The 25,156-nt window shown below is 39.0% G+C and overlaps 1 protein-coding gene across 3 annotated transcripts in view; it reads right to left on the bottom strand.

Moving 5' to 3' along the window:
• Nucleotides 1-462: 462 nt before the first annotated feature.
• lrch4 (leucine-rich repeats and calponin homology (CH) domain containing 4) overlaps nucleotides 463-25,156 on the bottom strand; it is a 59,481-nt gene continuing 34,787 nt past the window's right edge. For 2 of the 3 annotated variants that reach the window (XM_061912420.1, XM_061912419.1), the window contains 6 exons: nucleotides 22,029-22,086; nucleotides 21,800-21,901; nucleotides 21,649-21,725; nucleotides 21,437-21,574; nucleotides 21,270-21,347; nucleotides 16,025-17,606 (listed from right to left, as the gene is read on the bottom strand). In XM_061912420.1, coding sequence (XP_061768404.1) covers nucleotides 17,400-17,606; nucleotides 21,270-21,347; nucleotides 21,437-21,574; nucleotides 21,649-21,725; nucleotides 21,800-21,901; nucleotides 22,029-22,086 — 660 coding nt within the window. In that variant the 3' untranslated portion in view covers nucleotides 16,025-17,399. Of the gene's footprint in view, nucleotides 5,204-16,024; nucleotides 17,607-21,269; nucleotides 21,348-21,436; nucleotides 21,575-21,648; nucleotides 21,726-21,799; nucleotides 21,902-22,028; nucleotides 22,087-25,156 lie in introns of those variants that run through there. The other variant, XM_061912422.1, reaches the window with a different exon arrangement.

A 25,156-nucleotide genomic window follows, 5' to 3' on the forward strand; every position in this document is an offset into this window, starting at 1 on the left:
CTAGAGCGCTCATCGTTAGCTAGAAACTACAGAGCTTGTCCCAAGTTGACAAGTAGTGTGCTAATTCCTAGCTGATAACTTGTGTGCTAATCGCTAGCTGACAACTAGTGCGCTAATCACCAGCTGACAAATAATGCGCTAATTGCTAGCTGACAACTAGCGCACAAATCATTAATTAGTGAATAGCCCATTAATCGCTAGCTAACAACCAGCGTGGTAATCGCTATCTGACAACTATAGCGCTCATCGTTAGCTAGCAACTACAGAGCTTGTCCCAAGTTGACAACTAATCTGCTAATTGCTAGCTGGCAACTTGTGTGGTAATCACCAGCTGACAACTAGGACAGTGGTTCTCAAACTTTTTCACCAAGTAGCACCTCAGGAAACACTTATCTCTCCATGTACCACCATAATGACCACTATCAAAATACAGTAGCGTAGTTGGCCAAAGTACTCATTAAAAACAAGGCACAGGTTTTATTTAACAAGTATATTTGATACATTTGGCCACTGTAACAGTACACACATTTTGAACAGTAACACTGTCTTTCAATATAAGAATATAAAACACCGTACTTAAATGATGAATCTAATCTTTGGCGTACCACAAGATGGAGCCTGCCATTTAAGAATCAATGTGTTACTCGCTAGCTGACAACTAGAGCCCTAAACACTAGTTATCTCTAATGCTAATATGAATATAACAATATCGTTGTTGGTGATTCATGTTGTAATAGTTTGAGTTCAAACCCCGGCCGAGTTATACCAAAGACTATAAAAACGGGACCCATCAAAGGGTTGGAATTGGGGGTTAAATCACCCAAAATGATTGCCGGGTGCGGCCACCGCTGCTGCTCACTGCTCCCCTCACCTCCCAGGGTGTGATCAAGGGTGATGGGTAAATGCAGAGGGTAATTATGCCACACCTAATGTGTGTGTGACAATCATTGGTACTTTAACTTTAATTATTTGCACACATTCAACTACATGACAGTGTGTGGGCTCAATGTTCAGGTGTATTCAAAAACATTCCCATTTGAGGAGAAATTCCGGTGCTAAATATGTTTTAAAAAATTACAAAAAAGCAACCAGGAATGTCATAGCGCTCCCTGCATACCCATGTTGAAGACCTGGGTATGCAGGGGCGGTATAGCTCGGTTGGTAGAGCGGCTGTGCCAGCAACTTCAGGGTTGCAGGTTCGATCCCTGCTTCCGCCATCCTAGTCAATACTATTGTGTCCTTGGGCAAGACACTTTACCCACCTGCTCCCAGTGACACCCACACTGCTTTAAATGTAACTTAGATATTGGGTTTCACTATGTAAAGTGCTTTGAGTCACTAGAGAAAAGCGCTATATAAATATAATTCACTTCACTTCACCTGTGTTGTAGATCAATGATCCCCAACCTCCGGTCCGGGGCCCAATACCGGTCCGTGACACATTTGCTACCGGGCCGCAGAGAAATATTAAATCATTTATAAACGACTGAATTTTATAGTGCGGTATTGCTCGGTTGGTAGAGTGGCCGTGCCAGCAACTTGAGGGTTCCAGGTCCGATCCGCACTTCCGCCATCCTAGTCATTGCCGTTGTGTCCTCGGGCAAAACACTTTGCCCACCTGCTCCCAATGACAACCTCACTGTTTTAAATGTAACTTAGATATTGGGTTTTACTATGTAAAGCGCTTTGAGTCACTAGAGAAAAGCGCTATATAAATATAATTCACTTCACTTTACCTGTGTTGTAGATCAGTGGTCCCCAACCTCCGGTCCGTGACACATTTGCTACCGGGCCGCAGAGAAACATTAAATCATTTATAAACGACTGCATTTTATAGCGTGGTTTAGCCCGGTTGGTAGAGTGGCCGTGCTAGCAACCTGAGGGTTCCAAGTTCGATCCCCGCATCCGCCATCTTAGTCACTGCCGTCGTGTCCTTGGGCAAAACACTTTACCCACCTGCTCCCATTAACACCCTCACTGCTTTAAATGTAACTTAGATTTTGGGTTTCACTATGTAAAGTGCTTTGAGTCACTAGAGAAAAGCGCTATATAAATATAATTCACTTCACTTCACCTGTGTTGTAGATCAATGATCCCCAACCTCCGGTCCGGGGCCCAATACCAGTCCGTGACACATTTGCTACCGGGCCGCAGAGAAACATTTAAATCATTTATAAACGACTGAATTTTATAGTGCGGTATTGCTCGGTTGGTAGAGTGGCCGTGCCAGCAACTTGAGGGTTCCAGGTTCGATCCGCACTTCCGCCATCCTAGTCACTGCCGTTGTGTCCTCGGGCAAACCACTTTACCCACCTGCTCCCAGTGACAACCTCACTGTTTTAAATGTAACTTAGATATTGGGTTTTACTGTGTAAAGCGCTTTGAGTCACTAGAGAAAAGCGCTATATAAATATAATTCACTTCACTTTACCTGTGTTGTAGATCAGTGGTCCCCAACCTCCGGTCCGTGACACATTTGCTACCGGGCCGCAGAGAAACATTAAATCATTTATAAACGACTGCATTTTATAGCGTGGTTTAGCTCGGTTGGTAGAGTGGCCGTGCTAGCAACCTGAGGGTTCCAAGTTCGATCCCCGCATCCGCCATCTTAGTCACTGCCGTCGTGTCCTTGGGCAAAACACTTTACCCACGTGCTCCCAGTAACACCCTCACTGCTTTAAATGTAACTTAGATTTTGGGTTTCACTATGTAAAGCGCTTTGAGTTACTAGAGAAAAAGCGCTTTGTAAATATAATTCACATTTTCTCCGACTTAACCTTCGCCTGTTTTGAGCTTGTTTAAAGATGTACAATAAAACTCCTCATAGGAATTTTCCATTCGTTATATATTTTTTTATAATTTTGTGACATGATACAATGCACATTAATGAACATATAAAATGTGACAGATTGTAGCCAAAGGCTGATTTCCATCTGCATCTCATTGCAAATAAACAAGTCCAGGGCTCCAACTAATTTCAGCGTTACAGTGAGTTGTATTTTTCATGCACTTATTTTTGCTGTACAGTGGGGCAAATAAGTATTTAGTTAGCCACCGATTGTGCAAGTTCTCCCACTTAAAAGGATGACAGAGGTCTGTCATTTTCATCATAGGTACACTTCAACTGTGAGAGACAGAATGTGAAAAAAAAATCCAGGAATTCACATTGTAGGAATTTTAAAGAATTTATTTGTAAATTTTGGTGGAAAAAAAGGATTTGGTCACTTCAAACAAGGAAGATCTCTGGCTCTCACAGACTTGTAACTTCTTCTTTAATAAGCTCTTCAGTCCTCCAATCGTTACCTGTATTAAGGGCACTTGTTTGAACTCGTTATCTGTATAAAAGACACCTGTCCACAGCCTCACACAGTCAGACTCCAAACTCCTCCATGGCCAAGACCAAAGAGCTGTCGAAGGACACCAGGAAAAGAATTGTAGACCTGCACCAGACTGGGAAGAGTGAATCTACAATAGGCAAGCAGCGTGGTGTGAAAAAAATCAACTGTGGGAGCAATTATCAGAAAATGGAAGCCATACAAGACCACTGATTATCTCCCTCGGTCTGGGGCTCCGCGCAAGATCCCATCCCGTGGGGTCAAAATGATCATGAGAACGGTGACCAAAAATCCCAGAACCACACGGGGGACCTGGTAAATGACCTGCAGAGAGGTGGGACCTAAGTAACAAATGTTACCATCAGTAACACACTACGCCGACAGGGAATCAAATCCTGCAGTGCCAGACGTGCCCCCCTGCTTAAGCCAGTGCATGTCCCGGCCCGTCTGAAGTTTGCCAGAGAGCACATGGATGATACAGCAGAGGATTGGGAGAATGTCATGTGGTCAGATGAAACCAAAATAGAACTTTTTGGTATAAACTCAACTCGTCGTGTTTGGAGGAAGAAGAATACTGAGTTGCATCCCAAGAACACCATAGGGGAAACATGGACGTGGAAACATCATGCTTTGGGGCTGTTTTTCTGCTAAGGGGACAGGACAAGTGATCCGTGTTAAGGAAAGAATGAATGGGGCCATGTATCGTGAGATTTTGAGACAAAACCTCCTTCTATCAGTGAGAGCTTTGAATGGTTGACCAAATACTTATTTTCCACCATAATTTACAAATGAATTATTTAGAATTCCTACAATGTAAATTCCTGGATTTTCTTTTTCACATTCTGTCTCTCACAGTTGAAGTGTACCTAAGACGAAGTGGCTGGGGAGAGGGAAGTCTGGGTTTCCCTGCTTAGGGTGTTGCCCCCGCGACCCGACCTCTGATAAGCGGAAGATGATGGATGGATGGATGGATGGATGTCATCATTTTAAGTGGGAGAATTTGCACAATCGGTGGCTGACTAAATACTTTTTTGCCCCACTGTATATATCTGGCACAAGTGGAAAGCCGGTCCCTGAAAGTAATGCCTACATTAAACCGGTCTGTGGTGCAAAAAAAGGTTAGGGATCAATGTTCTAGATGGCCTTTTAAGTGGTTCGGCTTCATGCTGTCAGATGCTAACACTTCAAGGCCTTATTGGTAAATGTGGTGTATTTATACTGGGCTTTACCACACTTGGAATGACACCGAAAGCGCTTTACACAATACATCACCTTCAACCATTCACACACACTCATTCACACACTGATGGCAGAAGCCACCCACGACACCAAAGGCTCTTGCCCAAGGACCCGACAGCTGTGACTAAGATGGTGGAAGCTGGAATCAAACCTGGTACCCTCAAGTTGTTGGCACGGCTGCTCTACCATCTGCACCCACCACCCATAAAAAAAATCAGGTTTTGAGGCCACACTGTACAAGCTGTACAGTGACTACTTTAAACTGCATCCAAGTGTGCTTTCTTCAGAGATAATGAAATATTGTAGCACGCACTCTGATCATTTGGCGGCAAAGGACGTACTTGATGAACCAATATTAAGCAATTTTTTGGGCACACCAGTTGAAACAGTTGAGCTTGGGTTCAAAGGTCTCGGGTCCCTATTTTCCTTGTGGGACAAAAATAAAATACCCAGCAAGTCTTTTGCAGACAATTTACTTCACGTTGGGAGGTCAAACATTCTGACTGCAGGTTCTGAATGCTTGCAAGTCACGTGGATCTGTCAGCCAGTCCCACCAGAACCTGGACCGTGTGGGCCAGTCGACTCAGGCCGTCTTCCTCCGCGATGAGTTGAGGTGAGCATAAGGAATCCTGAGCGAGGACCAAGAATGTGGTCAGTCTTTGCTTTTTTTTGTTAGTCAACATTTTTCATATTGCTTTTTTTTTTTTTTTTGTAAAAGCTACGTAAAAATACAAGAAATGGCATCAAAGCTCCATAACAGACCAGTGGTTCTCACAACTTTTTCCACCAAGGGCCACAGAAAAAACTTGATTCTCCAAGTACCACCATATAGCGATCAACATTAAAATACAAACCCCGTTTCCATATGAGTTTGGAAATTGTGTTAGATCTAAATATAAACGGAATACAATAATTTGAAAATCATTTTCAACCCATATTCAGTTGAATATGCTACAAAAACAACATATTTGATGTTCAAACTGATAAAAACAAATGTTTTGGCAAATAATCATTACCTTTAGAATTTGATGCCAGCAACACCTGACAAATAAGTTGGGAAAGGTGGTAATAAACACTAATAAAGTTCAGGAATGCTCATCAAACACTTATATGGAACATCCCACAGGTGTGCAGGCTAATTGGGAACAGGTGGGTGCCATGATTGGGAAATAAAAGTAGCTTCCATGAAATGCTAAGTAATTCACAAACAAGGATGGGGTGAGGGTCACTACTTTGTAAGCAAATTGTCGAACAGTTTTAGAACAACATTTCTCAACGAGCTATTGCAAGGAATTTAGGGATTTTACCATCTACGGCCCGTAAAATCATCAAAAAGTTCAGAGAATCTGGAGAAATCACTGCACGTAAGCGATGATAGTACAGACTTTTGATCCCTCAGGCCGTACCGCATCAAAAACCGACATCAGTGTGTAAAGGATATCACCACATGGGCTCAGGAACACTTCATAAAACCACCGTCAGTAACTACAGTAGGTCGCTACATCTGTAAGTGCAATTTAAAACTCTACTATGCAAAGCCAAACCCATTTATCAACAATATCCTGAAAGGCCGCAGGCTTGGCTGGGCCCGAGATTATCTAAGATGGACTGATGCAAAGTGGAAAGGTATTCTGTGGTCTGACGAGTCCCCATTTCAAATTATATTTGGAAACTGTGGATGTGGTGTCCTCCAGAACAAAGAGGAAAAAGACCATCCTGATTGTTATAGGCGCAAAGTTCAAAAGCCAGCACCTGTGATAGTATGGGGGTGTATTAGTAGCCAAGGCATGGGTAACTTACACATCTGTGAAGGCACCATTAATGCTGAAAGGTCCATACAGGTTTTGGAGCAACATATGTTGTCATCCAAGCGACGTTATCATGGACGCCCCTGCTTATTTCAGCAAGACAAGTGTTACAACAGCGTGGCATCGTAAAAAAAAGAGTGCGGGTACTTTCCTGGTCCGCCTGCAGTTTAGACCTGTCTCCCATTGAAAATGTGTGGCACATTACGAAGCGTAAAATACGACAGCGGAGACCCCGGACTGTTAAACGACTGAAGCTCTACATAAAACAAGAATGGTAAAGAATTCCACTTTCAAATCTTCAACAATTAGTTTCCTCAGTTCCCAAACGTTTATTGAGTGTTGTTAAAAGAAAAGGTGATGTAACACAGTGGTGAACATGTCCTTTCCCAACTACTTTGGCATGTGTCGCAGCCATGAAATTTTAAGTTAATTATTATTTGCAAAAAAAAAATAAGTTTATGAGTTTGAACATCAAATATGTTGTCTTTGTAGTGCATTCAACTGAATGTGGGTTGAAAGGGATATGCAAATAATTGTATTATGTTTTAATTTACACCTAACACAATTTCCCAACTCATATGGAAACTGGGTTTGTACAGTAGCCTAGTAGGCCCAAGCATTCATTAAAACAAGTATATTTAACAAGTAGATTGTAGCTGAGATAGGCGCCAGCGTCCCCCGCGACCCCGAAAGGGAATAAGCGGTAGAAAATGGATGGATGGATATTTAATAGTTGATTCTGTAGACCTCGAGCAGATATGGTACAGCATGGCAACTAAAGATAGCTGAATTCTGATTGGATACAAACTAAAACTAAAAACAACACTGGAAGGGGACATAATATCACATGAAGAGAATATGAATACCTTTAGATATTTAGGAAAAGTAAAAAGAGATCCATTTACAACAAATAACTTTTTTTTTAGTCTGTAACAGCAAATCAATATGCCTGAAATTAAAAAAAAATAGCTACTTATTTGAGATATAAAAATGTTTTGAGATTGATTTGAAACATTTGATATACAAAAATAAAATTCTAGTAAACCTAAAAATAAATTGATCAACATTACCTCAGAAGCAGTGTTCGTAATAACAGTGTTAGTAACGCAGTTATTTTTTCTATGAATGAGTAATCTATTTACTTTTTGGTCTTTTACAACGCTATTAGCGATAGCTCGGTGCTTGTGGCACGCTACTTTAGAAGTGGTTTTATTCATGTCAACAAGACAACGTCATAAGTTCAGCAAGTTCAATGCAGGAAATATTGTTCTACTGGTGAACGCAACAAGCAGCACTAAAAGAGGCGCTCTTCATAACGTTAAATCTTTATTAAGACACAGCAGACAACACATGAACATGATGCGAATATTGAACAACAAATCAGTGATTGACGTGACAAATTTGCCATCCAAACAATACACCGTTTGTTGACAAAACATATGACAGCCATCGAAGAACATTCAATCTATTTATTAAGCAGAGGTAACCCAATCCGATGAAAGGATTCAAAAGAGCTGATGTCAATGTCAACAAAGGACGCTGCTAACAGCTAAAGCTAACAAACACAGCTCCGTTGAAACCCTCAATGACGTCACACATCACTTGGCAACAGGCCCCGCCTTTTAAAAGCAGACGCCGCACACCGTGCTCTTACATTAAATGTCTCCCAAATGCATATGCCGGGTTTTTTTTTAAAAGCTATGTATAAATGACTTTCGTTAGCAATTACATTTATTAAAAAGTAATTCCATTGGTAATTCAATTACGTTTTGGTTGAAGTAACGATTTACAATAAATTACTTTTCAAAAGTAATTTTCAGAACACTGCTCAGGAGCACAATGTATAAAACACTTTAACATACAATTTAAATCAAAATGAGGAAGTCAAAAGTGGTTACAATGAGCACGTTCTGTAGTGCAGCTTTTCGAAGTGCAGTTTGATACTGATAAAGGATGTTCACACACCCCCACCACTTCCCCTCAGGGGGCCACATGACTATTTGAGAAGCACTGAAAAACTGTTTTTTAGTGGTGCATATATTAAAAAAAGGGTTGAATGTGACTTTATTGCAGTTTCACAAATAGATAAAAGGTTTCAAAACTTACAAACTGTGTTTCTATTAATCTTTTAGGTCTGTGGGATAATCCAATCTAGATTTTAGGTAAAAAGTTAGTTTTTTGTGGACCAGGACTAATGTGGTTTACATGTCTAAAAAAGGTTAAAAGTGCCTTTATTGCATGACAAAAATAAAATAAAAATGGGAAAAATACAAAAGTGTAATATAGTCCTGATTAGAGGATTTTAACTAGAGAAATGTTTCATATGGACCTGGACTAATGGGATTTTAATGCCAAAAAGAGGGTTAACTGTGCATTTATTGCATTTTCACAAAAAGAAAAAAGGTTTTACCCATTTTTTTTTACCTTCAGGGTCTGGGAGATAATCTCGTCCAGAGTTGAGAGGTTTAGATGTATCTTGAATTTTAAACTCAACCTTGATTTGATTAATGTGGACCCCGACTTAAACAAGTTGAAAAACTTATTCGGGTGTTACCATTTAGTGGTCAATTGTACGGAATATGTACTGTACTGTGCAATCTACTAATAAAAGTTTCAATCAATCAATCATCTGAATTAAGGACACTAACTTTACATAATAAAATGTGTATTTTCAATTATATTTTCAGAAATATTTTACAAACCATGAACTTTATGATTCTTTTGCAAGTATTATTTTTTGTTGTCATTTAGTATTTGTGACATTTAAAGAAAATTACATTTCATGTGACATGTATCAGTCTGGTATCAACTAACAATTCCAGTTAATTTTCAGGTTTGTTATTTAATGTAAAAAAGTTGTGTGTAATAGGCAGAAACATTTAAGTACCTTGCATAATTACTACTCAAGTGCAAATAATCACGTTGGCCTGTAGTGTATAAGTTATGAATTATAAAACATATGGGGTTTTTCGCGCACCCTGTCAGAGTTTCTGTTAGCTACCATGAATTGATTAAAAAAGTTGAAAAACTTATTCGGGTGTTACCATTTGGTGGCCAATTGTACGGAATTTGTACTGAACTGTGCAATCTACTAATAAAAGTTTCAATCAATGAATCAATCAATCATCTGAATTAATGACACTAACTCTACATAATAAAATGTGTATTTTTCATTATATTTTCACAAATATTTTACAAACCATGAACTTTCTGATTCTTACGCAAGTATAATGTTTTGTCATCATTTAGTATTTGTGACATTTAAAAAAAATTACATTTCATGTGAAATGTATCAGTCTGGTATCAACTAACAATTCCAGTTAATTTTCAGTTTTGTTATTTAATGTAAAAAAGTTGTAATAGGCAGAAACATTTAAGTACCTTGCATAATTACAACTCAAGTGCAAATAATCACGTTGGCCTGTAGTGTATAATAATAAAGTTATGAATTATAAAACATATGGGGTTTTTCGCGCACCGTGTCAGAGTTTCTGTTAGCTACCATGAATTGATTAAAGTGGACCCCGACTTAAACAAGTTGAAAAACTTATTCGGGTGTTACCATTTAGTGGTCAATTGTACGGAATATGTACTGAACTGTGCAATCTACTAATAAAAGTTTCAATCAATCAATCAATCAATCATCTGAATTAATGACACTAACTCTACATAATAAAATGTGTATTTTCAATTATATTTTCACAAATATTTTACAAACCATGAACTTTCTGATTCTTACACAAGTATAATGTTTTGTCATCATTTAGTATTTGTGACATTTAAAAAAATTACATTTCATGTGACATGTATCAGTCTGGTATCAACTAACAATTCCAGTTAATTTTCAGTTTTGTTATTTACTGTAAAAAAGTTGTAATAGGCAGAAACATTTAAGTACCTTGCATAATTACAACTCAAGTGCAAATAATCACGTTGGCCTGTAGTGTATAATAATAAAGTTATGAATTATTAAACATGTGGGGTTTTTCGCGCACCGTGTCAGAGTTTCTGTTAGCTACCATGAATTGATTAAAAAAGTTGAAAAACTTATTCGGGTGTTACCATTTGGTGGCCAATTGTACGGAATTTGTACTGAACTGTGCAATCTACTAATAAAAGTTTCAATCAATGAATCAATCAATCATCTGAATTAATGACACTAACTCTACATAATAAAATGTGTATTTTTCATTATATTTTCACAAATATTTTACAAACCATGAACTTTATGATTCTTACGCAAGTATAATGTTTTGTCATCATTTAGTATTTGTGACATTTAAAAAAAATTACATTTCATGTGAAATGTATCAGTCTGGTATCAACTAACAATTCCAGTTAATTTTCAGTTTTGTTATTTACTGTAAAAAAGTTTTAATAGGCAGAAACATTTAAGTACCTTGCATAATTACAACTCAAGTGCAGATAATCACGTTGGCCTGTAGTGTATAATAATAAAGTTATGAATTATAAAACGTGGGGTTTTCGCGCACCGTGTCAGAGTTTCTGTTAGCTACCATGAATTGATTAACGTGGACCCCAACTTAAACAAGTTGAAAAACTTATTCGGGTGTTACCATTTAGTGGTCAATTGTACGGAATATGTACTGTACTGTGCAATCTACTAATAAAAGTTTCAATCAATCAATCAATCAATCATCTGAATTAATGACACTAACTCTACATAATAAAATGTGTATTTTCAATTATATTTTCACAAATATTTTACAAACCATGAACTTTCTGATTCTTACACAAGTATAATGTTTTGTCATCATTTAGTATTTGTGACATTTAAAAAAAATTACATTTCATGTGAAATGTATCAGTCTGGTATCAACTAACAATTCCAGTTAATTTTCAGTTTTGTTATTTACTGTAAAAAAGTTGTAATAGGCAGAAACATTTAAGTACCTTGCATAATTACAACTCAAGTGCAAATAATCACGTTGGCCTGTAGTGTATAATAATAAAGTTATGAATTATAAAACATATGGGGTTTTTCGCGCACCGTGTCAGAGTTTCTGTTAGCTACCATGAATTGATTAACGTGGACCCCGACTTAAACAAGTTGAAAAACTTATTCGGGTGTTACCATTTAGTGGTCAATTGTACGGAATATGTACTGAACTGTGCAATCTACTAATAAAAGTTTCAATCAATGAATCAATCAATCATCTGAATTAATGACACTAACTCTACATAATAAAATGTGTATTTTTCATTATATTTTCACAAATATTTTACAAACCATGAACTTTCTGATTCTTACGCAAGTATAATGTTTTGTCATCATTTAGTATTTGTGACATTTAAAAAAAATTACATTTCATGTGAAATGTATCAGTCTGGTATCAACTAACAATTCCAGTTAATTTTCAGTTTTGTTATTTAATGTAAAAAAGTTGTGTGTAATAGGCAGAAACATTTAAGTACCTTGCATGATTACAACTCAAGTGCAGATAATCACGTTGGCCTGTAGTGTATAATAACAAAGTTATGAATTATAAAACATGTGGGGTTTTTCGCGCACCGTGTCAGAGTTTCTGTTAGCTACCATGAATTGATTAACGTGGACCCCGACTTAAACAAGTTGAAAAACTTATTCGGGTGTTACCATTTAGTGGTCAATTGTACGGAATATGTACTGAACTGTGCAATCTACTAATAAAAGTTTCAATCAATCAATCAATCAGAGACGAACTGCTTTGGAAAACATCTCGTAGCACGTGCTCTACCTCACAAAAGGTGGATTGTTGGGGTTTCACAATAATTTTCGTTATGGATCCAAAAACTTGGAATGTGCGAATCATATTCCTGACTTTTGACCGCCTAAATATAAGTGGCTGCTAGCGCTGGCTAGCGGTGAGTGACGGTGCCGTGCGAAATGTTGCATTCCCTGCCGCGGGAGCGCGCATGGGGGCGGAGCTCTGTTGCTTGCTCAGAGAGCGGCGGCACTTATAGCGATGCCAAGGATACAAAATGTGGATTCTCACGATTATGCTTTGATTGTCAAAGATGTTGTTAGTGTGACATTCCGATCCGAATAAATGCTTTTGATCATCGGTACATTACATGTTGTATTTGTATTCACATCCCTGCACACGGGCTTCTCGGTGGTAGAGGGGTTAGTGCGTCTGCCTCACAATACGAAGGTCCTGAGTAGTCAGGGTTCAATCTCGGGCTCGGGATCTTTCTATGTGGAGTTTGCATGTCCTCCCCGTGACTGCGTGGGTTCCCTCCGGGTACTCCGGCTCCCTCCCACTTCCAAAGACATGCACCAGGGGATAAGTTGATTGGCAACACTAAATCGTCCCTAGTGTGTGAATGTTGTCTATCTGTGTTGGCCCTGCGATGAGATGGCGACTTGTCCAGGGTGTACGGCGCCTTCCCGATTGTAGCTGAGATAGGCACCAGCGCCCCCCGCGACCCCAAAGGGAATAAGCGGTAGTAAATGGATGGCTGGATGGATCCCTGCACACGGTTCTGTATTGTATACGGCAGTGGTCCCCAACCCCCGGGCCGCGGCTCGATTGGTACCGGGCCGCAGAAGAATGTTTTATTATCTATTTATTTATTTATTTTTGTAAATCAACATAAAAACACAAGATACACTCACAATTAGTGCACCAACCCAAAAAAACTCCCTTTTTCATGACAAAGAGAGAAAAAAAAAAAAAAGAGAATCCCCCACCCCCCGGCTGCGGGACAAATTATCAGCTACAAGAAGATTGGGGACCTCTGGTATACGGTGTCATGCTGCACAACGGTTGGTCAGCCTATTTATTTTCTGCAAATTACATCCTGTCATTTGGTTTATTGTTTATTTCATTTTCTGATAGATCACAAAATAACAGCAAGAGGTGGTGACTTGTCCAGCGTGTACGCCGGTTTCCACCCGAATGCAGCTGAGATAGGCACCGGCAACCCCCGCAACGCCAAAGGGAATAAGTGGTAAAAAATGGATGGATGGATGGATGGATCCCTGCACACGCTTCTCTATTGTTTTACGGCAGTGGTCCCCAACCACCGGGCCGCGGTTCGATTGGTACCGGGCCGCAGAATAATTTTTTTAATTTTTTTTTTTTTATTAAATCAACATAAAAAACACAAGATAAACTTACAATTAGTGCACCAACCCCCCCCCAAAAAACAATTTTTCGTGACAAAGGATAAAAAAAAAAAAAAATTATTCCCCTCTCCCGCCCCTTGGGCCGTGGGACAAATTATCAAGCGTTGACCGGTCCGCAGCTACAAGAAGGTTGGGGACCCCTGGTATACGGTGTCATGCTGCACAACGGTTGGTCAGCCTATTTATTTTCTGCAAATTACATCAATAACATCCTGTCATTTGGTTTATTGTTTATTTCATTTTCTGATAGATCATAAAATAACAGCAAGAGGGGGTGACTTGTCCAGCGTGTACGCCGGTTTCTGCCCGAATGCAGCTGAGATAGGCACCAGCAACCCCCGCAACGCCAAAGGGAACAAGTGGTAAAAAATGGATGGATGGATCCCTGCACACGCTTCTCTATTGTTTTACGGCAGTGGTCCCCAACCACTGGGCCGCGGTTCGATTGGTACCGGGCCGCAGAATTTTTTATTTTTTTTATTAAATCAACATAAAAAACACAAGATAAACTTACAATTAGTGCACCAACCCCCCCAAAAAAACAATTTTTCATGACAAAGAAAAAAAAAAAAAAAAGAATTCCCCCCTCCCGCCCCTGGGGCCGCGGGACAAATTATCAAGCGTTGACCGGTCCGCAGCTACAAAAAGGTTGGGGACCCCTGGTATACGGTGTCATGCTGCACAACGGTTGGTCAGCCTATTTATTTTCTGCAAATTACATCAATAACATCCTGTCATTTGGTTTATTGTTTATTTCATTTTCTGATAGATCATAAAATAACAGAAAGAGGTGGTGACTTGTCCAGCGTGTACGCCGGTTTCCGCCCGAATGCAGCTGGGATAGGCACCAGCAACCCCCGCAACGCCAAAGGGAATAAGTGGTAAAAAATGGATGGATGGATGGATCCCTGCACACGCTTCTCTATTGTTTTACGGCAATGGTCCCCAACCACCGGGCTGCGGTTCGATTGGTACCGGGCCGCAGAATAATTTTTTTTATTTTTATTAAAATCAACATAAAAACACAAGATAAACTTACAATTAGTGCACCAACCCCCCCCCCCAAAAAACATTTTTTCATGACAAAGAAAAAAATAAATAAAAAGAATTCCCCCCTCCCGCCCCTCGGGCCGCAGGACAAATTATCAAGCGTTGAACGGTCCGCAGCTACAAAAAGGTTGGGGACCCCTGGTATACGGTGTCATGCTGCACAACGGTTGGTCAGCCTATTTATTTTCTGCAAATTACATCAATAACATCCTGTCATTTGGTTTATTGTTTATTTCATTTTCTGATAGATCATAAAATAACAACAAGAGGTGGTGACTTGTCCAGCGTGTACGCCGGTTTCCGCCCGAATGCAGCTGAGATAGGCACCAGCAACCCCTGCAACGCCAAAGGGAATAAGTGGTAAAAAATGGATGGATAGATGGATCCCTGCACACGCTTCTCTATTGTTTTACGGAAGTGGTCCCCAACCACCGGGCCGCGGTTCGATTGGTACCGGGCCGCAGAATAATTTTTTTTAAATTTTTTTTTTATTAAATCAACATAAAAAACACAAGATAAACTTACAATTAGTGCACCAACCCCCCCCAAAAAAACATTTTTTCATGACAAAGAAAAAAAAAAAAAAAAAGAATTCCCCCCTCCCACCCCTCGGGCCGCGGGACAAATTATCAAGCGTTGACCGGTCCGCAGCTACAAAAAGGTTGGGGACCCCTGGTATACGGTGTCATGCTGCACAACGATACGCTCCAGCACCCCCGCGACCCCGAAAGGGACAAGCGGTAGAAAATGAATGGATGGATAGTGGGAACAAACACTACAGAGTAGACTCAATTCCATGTAAAACAAACAAACAAAACAAAACAAAAAAAAACACCTATTTTATGCCAGAAAATAAGTCCCACATTCGTCGCTAGTATGTACTAACATGTGGATTATGTGTACAGATAAAATTTGTGAATTTGGACTCATTTTATTCATTACAATAGCCTTAAAATGCCCCCCTATATTCCTCAATTGATGTACTAACATGTTTTATTCAATAGATACTTAAGCGTCATCAACAACAAAACTTATGAATTTGGACTCATGTTATCAATGACGTAAAAAGTTCAGAGTATTTATAATCATTGACATTGCTAATAACACCGCTGTCTGAACAAGACACAGAGCTCCGCCCCAATGCGCGCTCCCGCGGTAGGAGATACCAACTTCGCGCGACACCGGCAACGCAAAGTGGTGTCAGGTGCGTTTCCACACACGCGCGCGACTTTTTGAATGAGTAAGTCACGTGTGAGGGGACAGCCAATCAACGGCTCCTTCATAACGCAAGCATGACTAAGTCACGTGTGAGAGGACAGCCAATCAACGGTTCCTTCATCACGCAAGAATGAGTAAGTCACGTGTGAGGGGACAGCCAATCAACGGTTCCTTCATCGCGCACACATTGTGTTGCTCCAATATTGGGCTCGCAAGAGGAAAAGCAGACAGATGCGCAAACGGCAAAGTCAAAGTGGCTTTTAATAAACTCTTTACAGCAGGAAGAGGAGAGGCAAACAAATCAAATTGACGTCAACTTGAAAACCCCAGAGAGATCATGTACAAAATGTCACGAAAGTGTACATCGGGTTTGTGAAAACTGCAAAACCAGAGTTCGGTTTAGTTTTGTAAAGATAAAATATACATCTGTATTCAAACTATTTGAATGCAAATTGCATGCCGGTAGAAAAACAGCAGCTGAAAAACATTTAAGCTAATGTGATAAATGCAGGAAATCAACGTTTACTTCGTGTCAAGGCCCAAGAATTCTCTTAAGGAACACAATATTTTCATACAGTTCATTTCAACTGTTTATGTGCAATAAGGCAGACACGAGTGTCAAGTAGAAACAGTCAATACGCCTCCGGGAAATCATATTTTCTTACTCATGGGGAAAAAAACAATGGTATTTTAATCTTGAATAATTTCCCTGTCACTTGTACGCTTCAACCTTTTATTTATCATAGTAGCCTCTTACCTGTGTGGAAAAAAACACTCAAAATAAATAAAAAAAATAGATATTTTAATCACCTGTTTACATTTTTACAACGTCACCTGGTAACCATAAAAAAAACTTAATATGTATGTATATATGTACACGTGCGTGGTTTGTACCTTCTTAGTTTGGCCCCCCCAAAAATAAACTTTCAAACCATGTTGGGCCTTTGATGCAGCAACACTGCCCCCTGCTGCTCGCATGAAGCAGAACAGGGCGAAAGTGGTGCGTGTTACTGGAGTTTAAAACAGGGGTGTCCTAAGTGCGAGGCGGGGGCCCATATGCGCCCCATTGCACCAAAAAATTATAAAAGCAAAACTTAGGGGCAAAGGCACAGTGTAAATAGAAAGAGCTGAAATGTTGACCTTTTGTGCGCCTTTTTTACAAAACTGAATATAAATAAACCTAACAAAATAGTCCCCTGCATCCGTTGATTTTGGAGTTTGGACACACCTCATCTATAAAGTTCAAAATGATAACGTATACATTCACAGTTGCTTCATGTCAGCATACAGACATGCACATGGCGTGCTTGTTTTCTCGCAAAAAAAAATAAAAATGTTTTGCAGAACATTTCCTGTCTGAAATGTTTTTCTTGCAATTAAGAAAAACAAACTATAAATGGAAGATGGTAAGATATGTTGGACCTGTGCTATTGAGCTGTAATGTGTCATTAACATTTGTGAAGTAGTCAGATGTTTCAAATAACTTGTGCTGTGGAGGCTTGGCTAGACTATTTAGGTGCTAACCTGAAATGTTCCAGTGTTGTGTTTCCTTGCTTTGCCTTGCCTTTCCTGCTCACACTCACACTGCTGTCCTGGTTATTATTTTTGGGGTGTAGCCTAAGTGAGCAGGTAGCAGTAGAGGACGTAGAGCAGCACCATGGCCACACAGTAGAAGAGCAGGAAATCTGTGGACAGCAACGAGGAAGACGAAGGCAGGGAGTGCTTGTCCAGGCCCCCCTCCTCCAGGGCCAGCAAGGCCTTGACACATTGCAGCACATTGGGCAGCTTATATAGAAGCACATCAGAGCACACACACATGTCCATCTGGGGACACACACATGAAACATTTGAGAGGTTTTGTTAGGACAAAAGCAGAGTCAAGTTTGGACTGGTGCCTGGTGTGATTGAAGACATCAGTCCAAACAATTGCAACATGTAGCACTTTATGTCCAGTTAGAAAGCAGACTAGGGCTGCAACAATTAATTCCATAAGAAAACAGACTTCTATTTGGAAGTATGAAATGTATGAAAATGTATGAAATCCAAACATCATGGGGTGCCTGAAACTTCTAATACGCGGGTATTGTTTCTGCAAGAGTGCTTCAGTAGGGCGCACATAAGAGCGGTGTGTGGGTGGCAAACAGGCAAAACAAATAAAGGAGATGGCTCAAAGAAAAATGACAGACAAAAGACAGACATTGTGGTTATATGTTTGCACTGACACACAGAGCTGGCACTACATTGATGAAGCAGAACATTACCAGGAAAAACTGTATATTTACAGAGCAAACAGGCAGAAACAAGGTAAAAGTCTAATTTGGGAGATACAGTGGCTTACAAAAGTATTTATACACTTAACTTTTACATATTTTGTCACGTTACAACCACAAACATAAGTATATTTTATTAGAATTGTATGTCAAAGAACAACACAAAGTTCTAAAGTTTTAAAGTTTTAAAATTGAAAAAAAATTATACGACTCAAAAAAATTTTTTTACAAAAAAAAATAAAAAATTGCAGTGTGCAAAAGTATTCAGCCGCTTTTCTCTGAGTGCAACCAATTGCCTACAGAAGTTGCATGATGCGTGCTCAGACTGTCAACCTGTGTGTAACCTAATCTCAGTACAAATACAGCTGCTCTGTGATGATCTCAAAGGGGTGGTTAACAGCATATTGGGGAGCAAACAGCATCATGAAGTCCAAGGAACACACCAGACACGTCAGTGATAAAGTTGTAGAGAAGTTTAAAGCAGGCTTAGGCTATAAAAAGATTTCCCAAGCTTTGAACTTTTCACAGAGCACGGTTCATCATCATACAGAAATGGAAAGAGTATGTATGACACAACTGTAAACCTACCAGGAAAGGCTGTCCACCTAAACTTACAGCAGAACAAGGCGAGCACTGATCAGAGATGCAGCCAAGAGGCCCATGCTGACTCTGGACCAACTACAGACATCCACAGCTTATTTAGGGGAATCTGTCCACTGGACCACTATTATTCGTGCATTGCACATGTGTGGTCTTTATGGAAAAGTGGCCAAAGGAAATACATTGTTAAAAGAAAACCATAAGAAGTCCTTTTTGCAGTTCGCCAGAAGTCATGTTTGGACACAACAAACACATGGAAGAAGGGGCTTTGGTCAGACGAGACCAAAATTGAACTTTCTGGCCAAAATGCAAAATGTACTGTCAAATATGGTAGTGGCAGCATCGTGCTCTGGGGGTACTTCTCTTCAGCAAGGACAGGGAAGATGGATAGAGCCAAATACAGGGCAATTTTGGAAGAAAACCGTTTGGGGTGCAGGTTCAGCTTCCAACAGGACAACAACCATAGAAATAAAGCCAGGGCTACAATGGAATGATTTAAAACACATCATGTGTTCGAATGGCTAAGTCGAAGTCCAGACCTAAATCGAATCGAGAATCTGTAGAAAGCTCTGAAAACTGTTCATCGAACTAAGCTTGAGCTGTTTGGCAAAGAAAATGAGGCAAACATTTCAGTCACTAGATGCGTAAAGCTGGTAGAGACATACCCCAAAGATTTGCAGCTACAATTGCAGCAAAAGGTGGTTCCACAAAGTTATTACTGAGTGGGGATGAATACTTTTTCACAATGCCCGTTTCACTTTATTTGGTTAAAAAACAAAAAGTCACGAAATCAAGTATACTTTTTTTTCAATTTCACAATTGTATACCACTTTATGTTGGCGTTTCAAATACACTTCCTAGAAAAAATGTCTTTATGCTTGTAATGTGACAAAATATGAAAAAGTTCAGCGAGTACAAATACTTTTGCAAGCCACTTTAATTAGGGATGCAACGATTAACCGGTTTTACTGTTAACCGTGCTTAAAAGGTCAGTTATTTAAGCACAAAAACTCCATGACAGCGTGCGTTTTAATTGTCCTCGATTGCTATAAACTGACATTATGTTGGTAGTTTATTTTTATCACAGCCTGAATACAACGAAAACAAAGTTACAACAGAGGTTCACACGTTTGTACGCACCCATCGAGAGACAAGCTTGTAAGCCACTTTAGCTTAAATATGGCAGCAGAGCAAAGTAGCTAAATTATCCCACCCCCAAAAAAGCTCAAGTTGGCGGTGTGGGAACATTTGGGTACTTGAAAATTTACCAGAAAGTCAGTGAAGATGGCCATTTGCAAAACCTGCCAAAAGAAAGTTCCTGATAAATGGTCTAAGATATTCAATATGGTGCAGCTTTGCACGCCAATGTAAAGGTAAGACATAACATAGTTAAATTATCTTAGCGGAAAGTTGCTTAGCAATTAGTCAGTTCAGAGTAAACAGCAACAGGTATTCCTGTCAAGGCCTTCATTCAGTGACCATTTCATGTTAAAGATTGCTTTGTTTTGTTGGTGTTGAATAAAAGGTAGGCATTGGAAGTTAATATAGCAAGTGTAAAACACTAGCATAATATCAGGAGCTTGTAAAATATCAGCACTATACGATGCGATCTAATGTACATACAGCATAAACTACATTACAAAAATGCATAAACATGCATGGATGACAGTTGACAGTAACAGTTTATTACCCACTTAAGTACCATTTTTCAATGGGGATCAATAAAGTTAAGCTTAGTCTTGTATTAATGATAAAAATATTAATATGTTCACTTATTCTTAATACTATAAGTTTATAGATATTTTGGACTGTCGTAATATCTGCTGACTTATTTCTATCAAAATCAATGGTTTTATAAATGTTTGGTTGTGAAATTAATCAACGCATAGTAATCACAAAACCGTTATTACTACTCAGACCATAATCATACAATGTAAATCTATAATCGTTGCATCCCTGCAGACAACGCCATCGTACATGTTTGCCTCGCATAACAAATGTTGTATTTAAAGACATGTGAGGACATTTTAGCATCTACAGTTTGTCCCAAAATCAAATACCACACCTCTAAATAATACCTTATCAAATGTGTTATGTGTTCAATTGTTAAATACATTGTCACTCAATTTAGAATATATATATATATATATATATATATATATATATATATATATATATATATATATATATATACAGTATAAACAAAGTTACATAATGTGTTTTCTTATTATTCAACAAATATCCCAAGTGTCAAAACATTTTTTAACATTTTGTAACTATCATTTTATCAGAAGACCTTCTACAGTAGATTGATTCTTTATTAGCCAGTTTTAGGCTACACTACTTTTGACCTTACCTTAAATATAATGGTGATGCTCTCAAGTTAAGAATGCAATCTAAAGGTAATGTGCAATTACATGAAAAAACGAGAAAAGTTAGCAGAAAAATCCTTGTGTATTTCAACTTTTTTCCCTAAAACTTGGTGCTATAACACATTGAGCTTATAAAGTGTTTTATTTGATTAATTAAACTAATTAATTAATAGATTACTTGATTACTAATGAAAAAAAAAACTGCCCTAAAGCAGAATGTCATGTATTTGTGTATTCATTGTTACCTCGGGGACGCCCAGCTTGCGACACGCGGCGAGAAAGTGTTCCACGTTGAGTCGACTCTTGGCTGAGCTCAGTTTTGGCTGAAAGACGAGACGACATCATACGTTAGACAAAAAGTTGAATGCGGTACGTAGTGGTCTGCTAATCTGGGCGTTGTGGACAGACGCACCACTGCAGGGGACGGAATGTGAATGATGGACACAGAGCGAGCTCGGATGCTGTTGACCAGCTGGCAAAGGACAGTGCCGTTGGACAGCACCTCCCCCAGGTCCTCCGGCAGGGTGATCTTCAGCCGTGTCTCCAGCGTCTTGAGGGGGCGGACAACAGCATCAGTAAATACACAGGAAGACGAAAAAAAAGCTTCGGAATAATTTGTCTTACTTTGCGGAGCTGCGCGACATCCGCGCTTTCTTCTTTAGACGGACTAAATGTGATACGAGACTCAAAGGAAGACAAACCTGAGGACATCAAAGGAAGACTTAGAAGCACCAAGTCAATTTTGTCAACATTAGCGCTGCTTTGTAACACTGACCCGCAGGCCTGACATTGCTACGAGATGACGTGCGGAACAAGAAGCTGTTGGGTTTCTGGCTCTCTACAGGCGGAGGAGACGTCTTTGGGGAGGACAGTCCGTCTGGAAAATATCCATTTTACTCTTTTTCCTTCATATTTTGCTAGTGTATGACTATAAGCAGACCAAAGCACATGGATAACAGGAAGCATATACATTTATATGAGCTACAAATCTGTGTTTGAGGTACCTGTCCTGCTCCTGGAGCGCTGAAGAAGTGCTGATGAACACACAAGGGGGTCAGTGCTCTGTGAAAAAAGAAATGTTTGACATATTGAAAGTTTGCACAAGTGAAAAATATTTACAAATATCATGTACAGATTTATTATTATTACTTACTGCCAGTGTTATGTTGACTAAAATGTTTTGTCTTAGTTATCTTCAACAACCTATTTCACACTGACTAAAATAGGACCATAACGAGTCAAAACAAATGCATGCTGATGAAAACAAGAACGAAATTGATTGACAATTTAGTAAAAGAATAAAAATTTGACGAAAATTATTGATAGAGACAAAATCCAATCATATTTAATTCCTTCTTTAAGTGCGTAGAACAAGTTAGGAATCAATCCAATCAAAGTACGATGGAAAAGAGCAGCGGGGTAAATAAATTACGGCGGCGATACAATCAGAAGTACAACTAAAAAGACACAGTGTTTGCATTTTCCACCAGGAAAAAAAAGACTAAATATTTAGGATGTAACAATAAACGGTAAAAACGATGACAACGACAACACTACCGACGGTTAATATCCATCCATCCATTTTCTACCGCTTGTTCCCTTCTGAGTCGAAGGGGGCGCTTGTGCGTAGTATTACCCTCTTGAATTAAAATGATCTAAAAACCAATAATTGCACTTTTATAAACTCACGGGCCACAGCGGACTTACTGGTGCCGGCTCGCCAGCTTCAATGCTAACATGAAAACAAGAGACATACGTCTTTGCCCATTAAAAACAACATACCCCAATCTAAACTTCTATAAGCACATTACTTTCTGAGCAACTAAGCCATTCAGTTGTGCACATTAAACCTACAAGCTGTGCTCTTGCAGCACGGAATTATGATGATCAATCTTTCCTCAAGGGAATAAGCGGTAGAAAATGGATGGATCTTTCCTCAGAGGAAAAGAGGTAGGTATTTTTATGGTGTGTTCAAGTACCGCTGAATAGATTACGACAGACAATACCCAACAGAAATGATACATTATTAGAATAGATTTGATTTGTTCCGCATTTTTCATTTGAATAAATCTTCAAGTGCTACTGTACAAAAAAATATTAACAGTACAAAAATTAAAAACTAGCTATTAAAACAGATAAAACATTTCAGTGAAACAAACACAAGAAATGCCAAATAGTGTGTTTTTAACAGTGTGCCCATTTATTTTAGTTATGTTTATAAAGCTTTTTGAGCACATTAAACAATAATAATGATAACCGTGACAATTTTGGTCACAATAACCATGATATGAAATGTTCATATTTTACATCCCCATTCTGTATTGTTACACACAATACAATGTCTTCCACCCCTGGAATATAGAAGACATATGGACACATTTTACATCTACATGGTAGACTTCATTTTGTCTGGTAAAAATACAACCAACTTGAAATTTCTTCTGCAGGCTAATCATCAGGACATCTACGCAACAGTAAGTAGGCCTTAACTAATACTTTCAAGTGACTCATGCTACTGAATTACTGCTACTATTAAAAGGGGAACTGCACTCTTTTGGGAATTTTGCCCATCGTTCAAAATCATTATAAAAGACGATGATGGACGGGTTTTTTCTAAAATTCATTCCAAATATTAAATAAACATAGATAAAAGTCCGCTTACAGTGGAGCCAATAGGAGCACCACTATTTCGTCCATAAAATCTGATAAATACCCATTGAAAAAGCGCCAACAATACTTCCTATACATTTTGTTAATTGAATAATAACCGAACATTAATGATGTTGTTATTATAAGCACTAACACAAACTTTTTATAGCGGTGACATGATCACTTCCTGTGAGCCAATGTTTACATCATCGTCTGCTGATTCATTGCTTCCCCGCTCCCTGGAAGTTTATTGCTGATCATAAATCATGCCTCTAACCAGGACAGAAGGTGGCTGGTGGTACAATTTGAAAAGTTGGGAAACTTCGACCACCACTTAGGGTCTGGAACTAGCAGGAACAACGTGAAAAGTGATTGTTCCCCCTGCGACCCTACCTCGTCTCTTTGCAAGGATTATGAGACATTTTTTTAACTAAATGGGAATACCGTATTTCCTTGAATTGCCGCAGGGCATATAGTAGGCACCTGCCTTGAATTACTGCCGGGTCAAACTCGCTTCCCAAAATAATTAGCGCATGCTTAGTATTACTGCCTGGTCAAACTTGTGACGTCACAAGTGACACTTCCCCTGTCATCATTTTCAAAATGGAGGAGGCTGATTTCAATACCAGTATTTTAAAAACGCATAAAGGGAAGAAGATTAAGAGCTATTCAGTAGGATTTAAGGTCAAAGCTTACATCACACTCAGCCGGCGTGAGAAGAGGTTTTAAAATAATTAGCGCATGCTTACTTTAACCGCATGCCTTTGGTAAGCGCAGGAGTGAGAAGAAGTTTTAAATTAATTAGCGCCCCGGCAGCAATTCAAGGAAATACGGTATATGAATATCCGAGCAGTCAGCATCCTAATGACAGCAGACATTGCACAGTTGGTGATGTTTTATTATGTTTGTTGGCTCACAAAGTCTGCAGTAATGCGTTTTTTAAATTAATGCGCCGCGTATGCTTAAAATTATCAAAATATGTACAATATTAAATGTTATAATAAATGTGTTCATTACTACATTACATATATGCTTACATCATGTATATAAAACCTTAATGAAGGCGTTTGGATGGTCCCAGAGGCTCCATTCACTTTTGATCAAATGTATTTAATATTTAGAATGCATTAAAAAAAAATCCATCTGTCATGTCTTTCATAATGACTGTGAACAATAGGCAAAATTCCCCAAAAAGTGCAGTTCCCCTTTAAATACAGTAGAGAAGGAGCAAGACTGCTTACTCTAGCACTTCAAAGATGTGTTGTCCGCGATGCTTTATATTTCAATCGACAAAATTTACTGTAACTTTAGTCAACGAAAATGTTGAGGAATCTTATCGACTAAAACTGGACTAAAACTAAATTAATTTATATGACTATAACTAAGACTAGAACTAAAATTCTGCAATTTCATATTCTTATAGCCAGACTTGTTTATTTATTTCCATCCCTGACAGTTTTGGCTACAACTGTGGCCTTTGTCA

The sequence above is a fragment of the Nerophis ophidion genome, linkage group LG10 (assembly GCF_033978795.1).
Source record: "Nerophis ophidion isolate RoL-2023_Sa linkage group LG10, RoL_Noph_v1.0, whole genome shotgun sequence".
Classification (NCBI taxonomy): domain Eukaryota; kingdom Metazoa; phylum Chordata; class Actinopteri; order Syngnathiformes; family Syngnathidae; genus Nerophis; species Nerophis ophidion.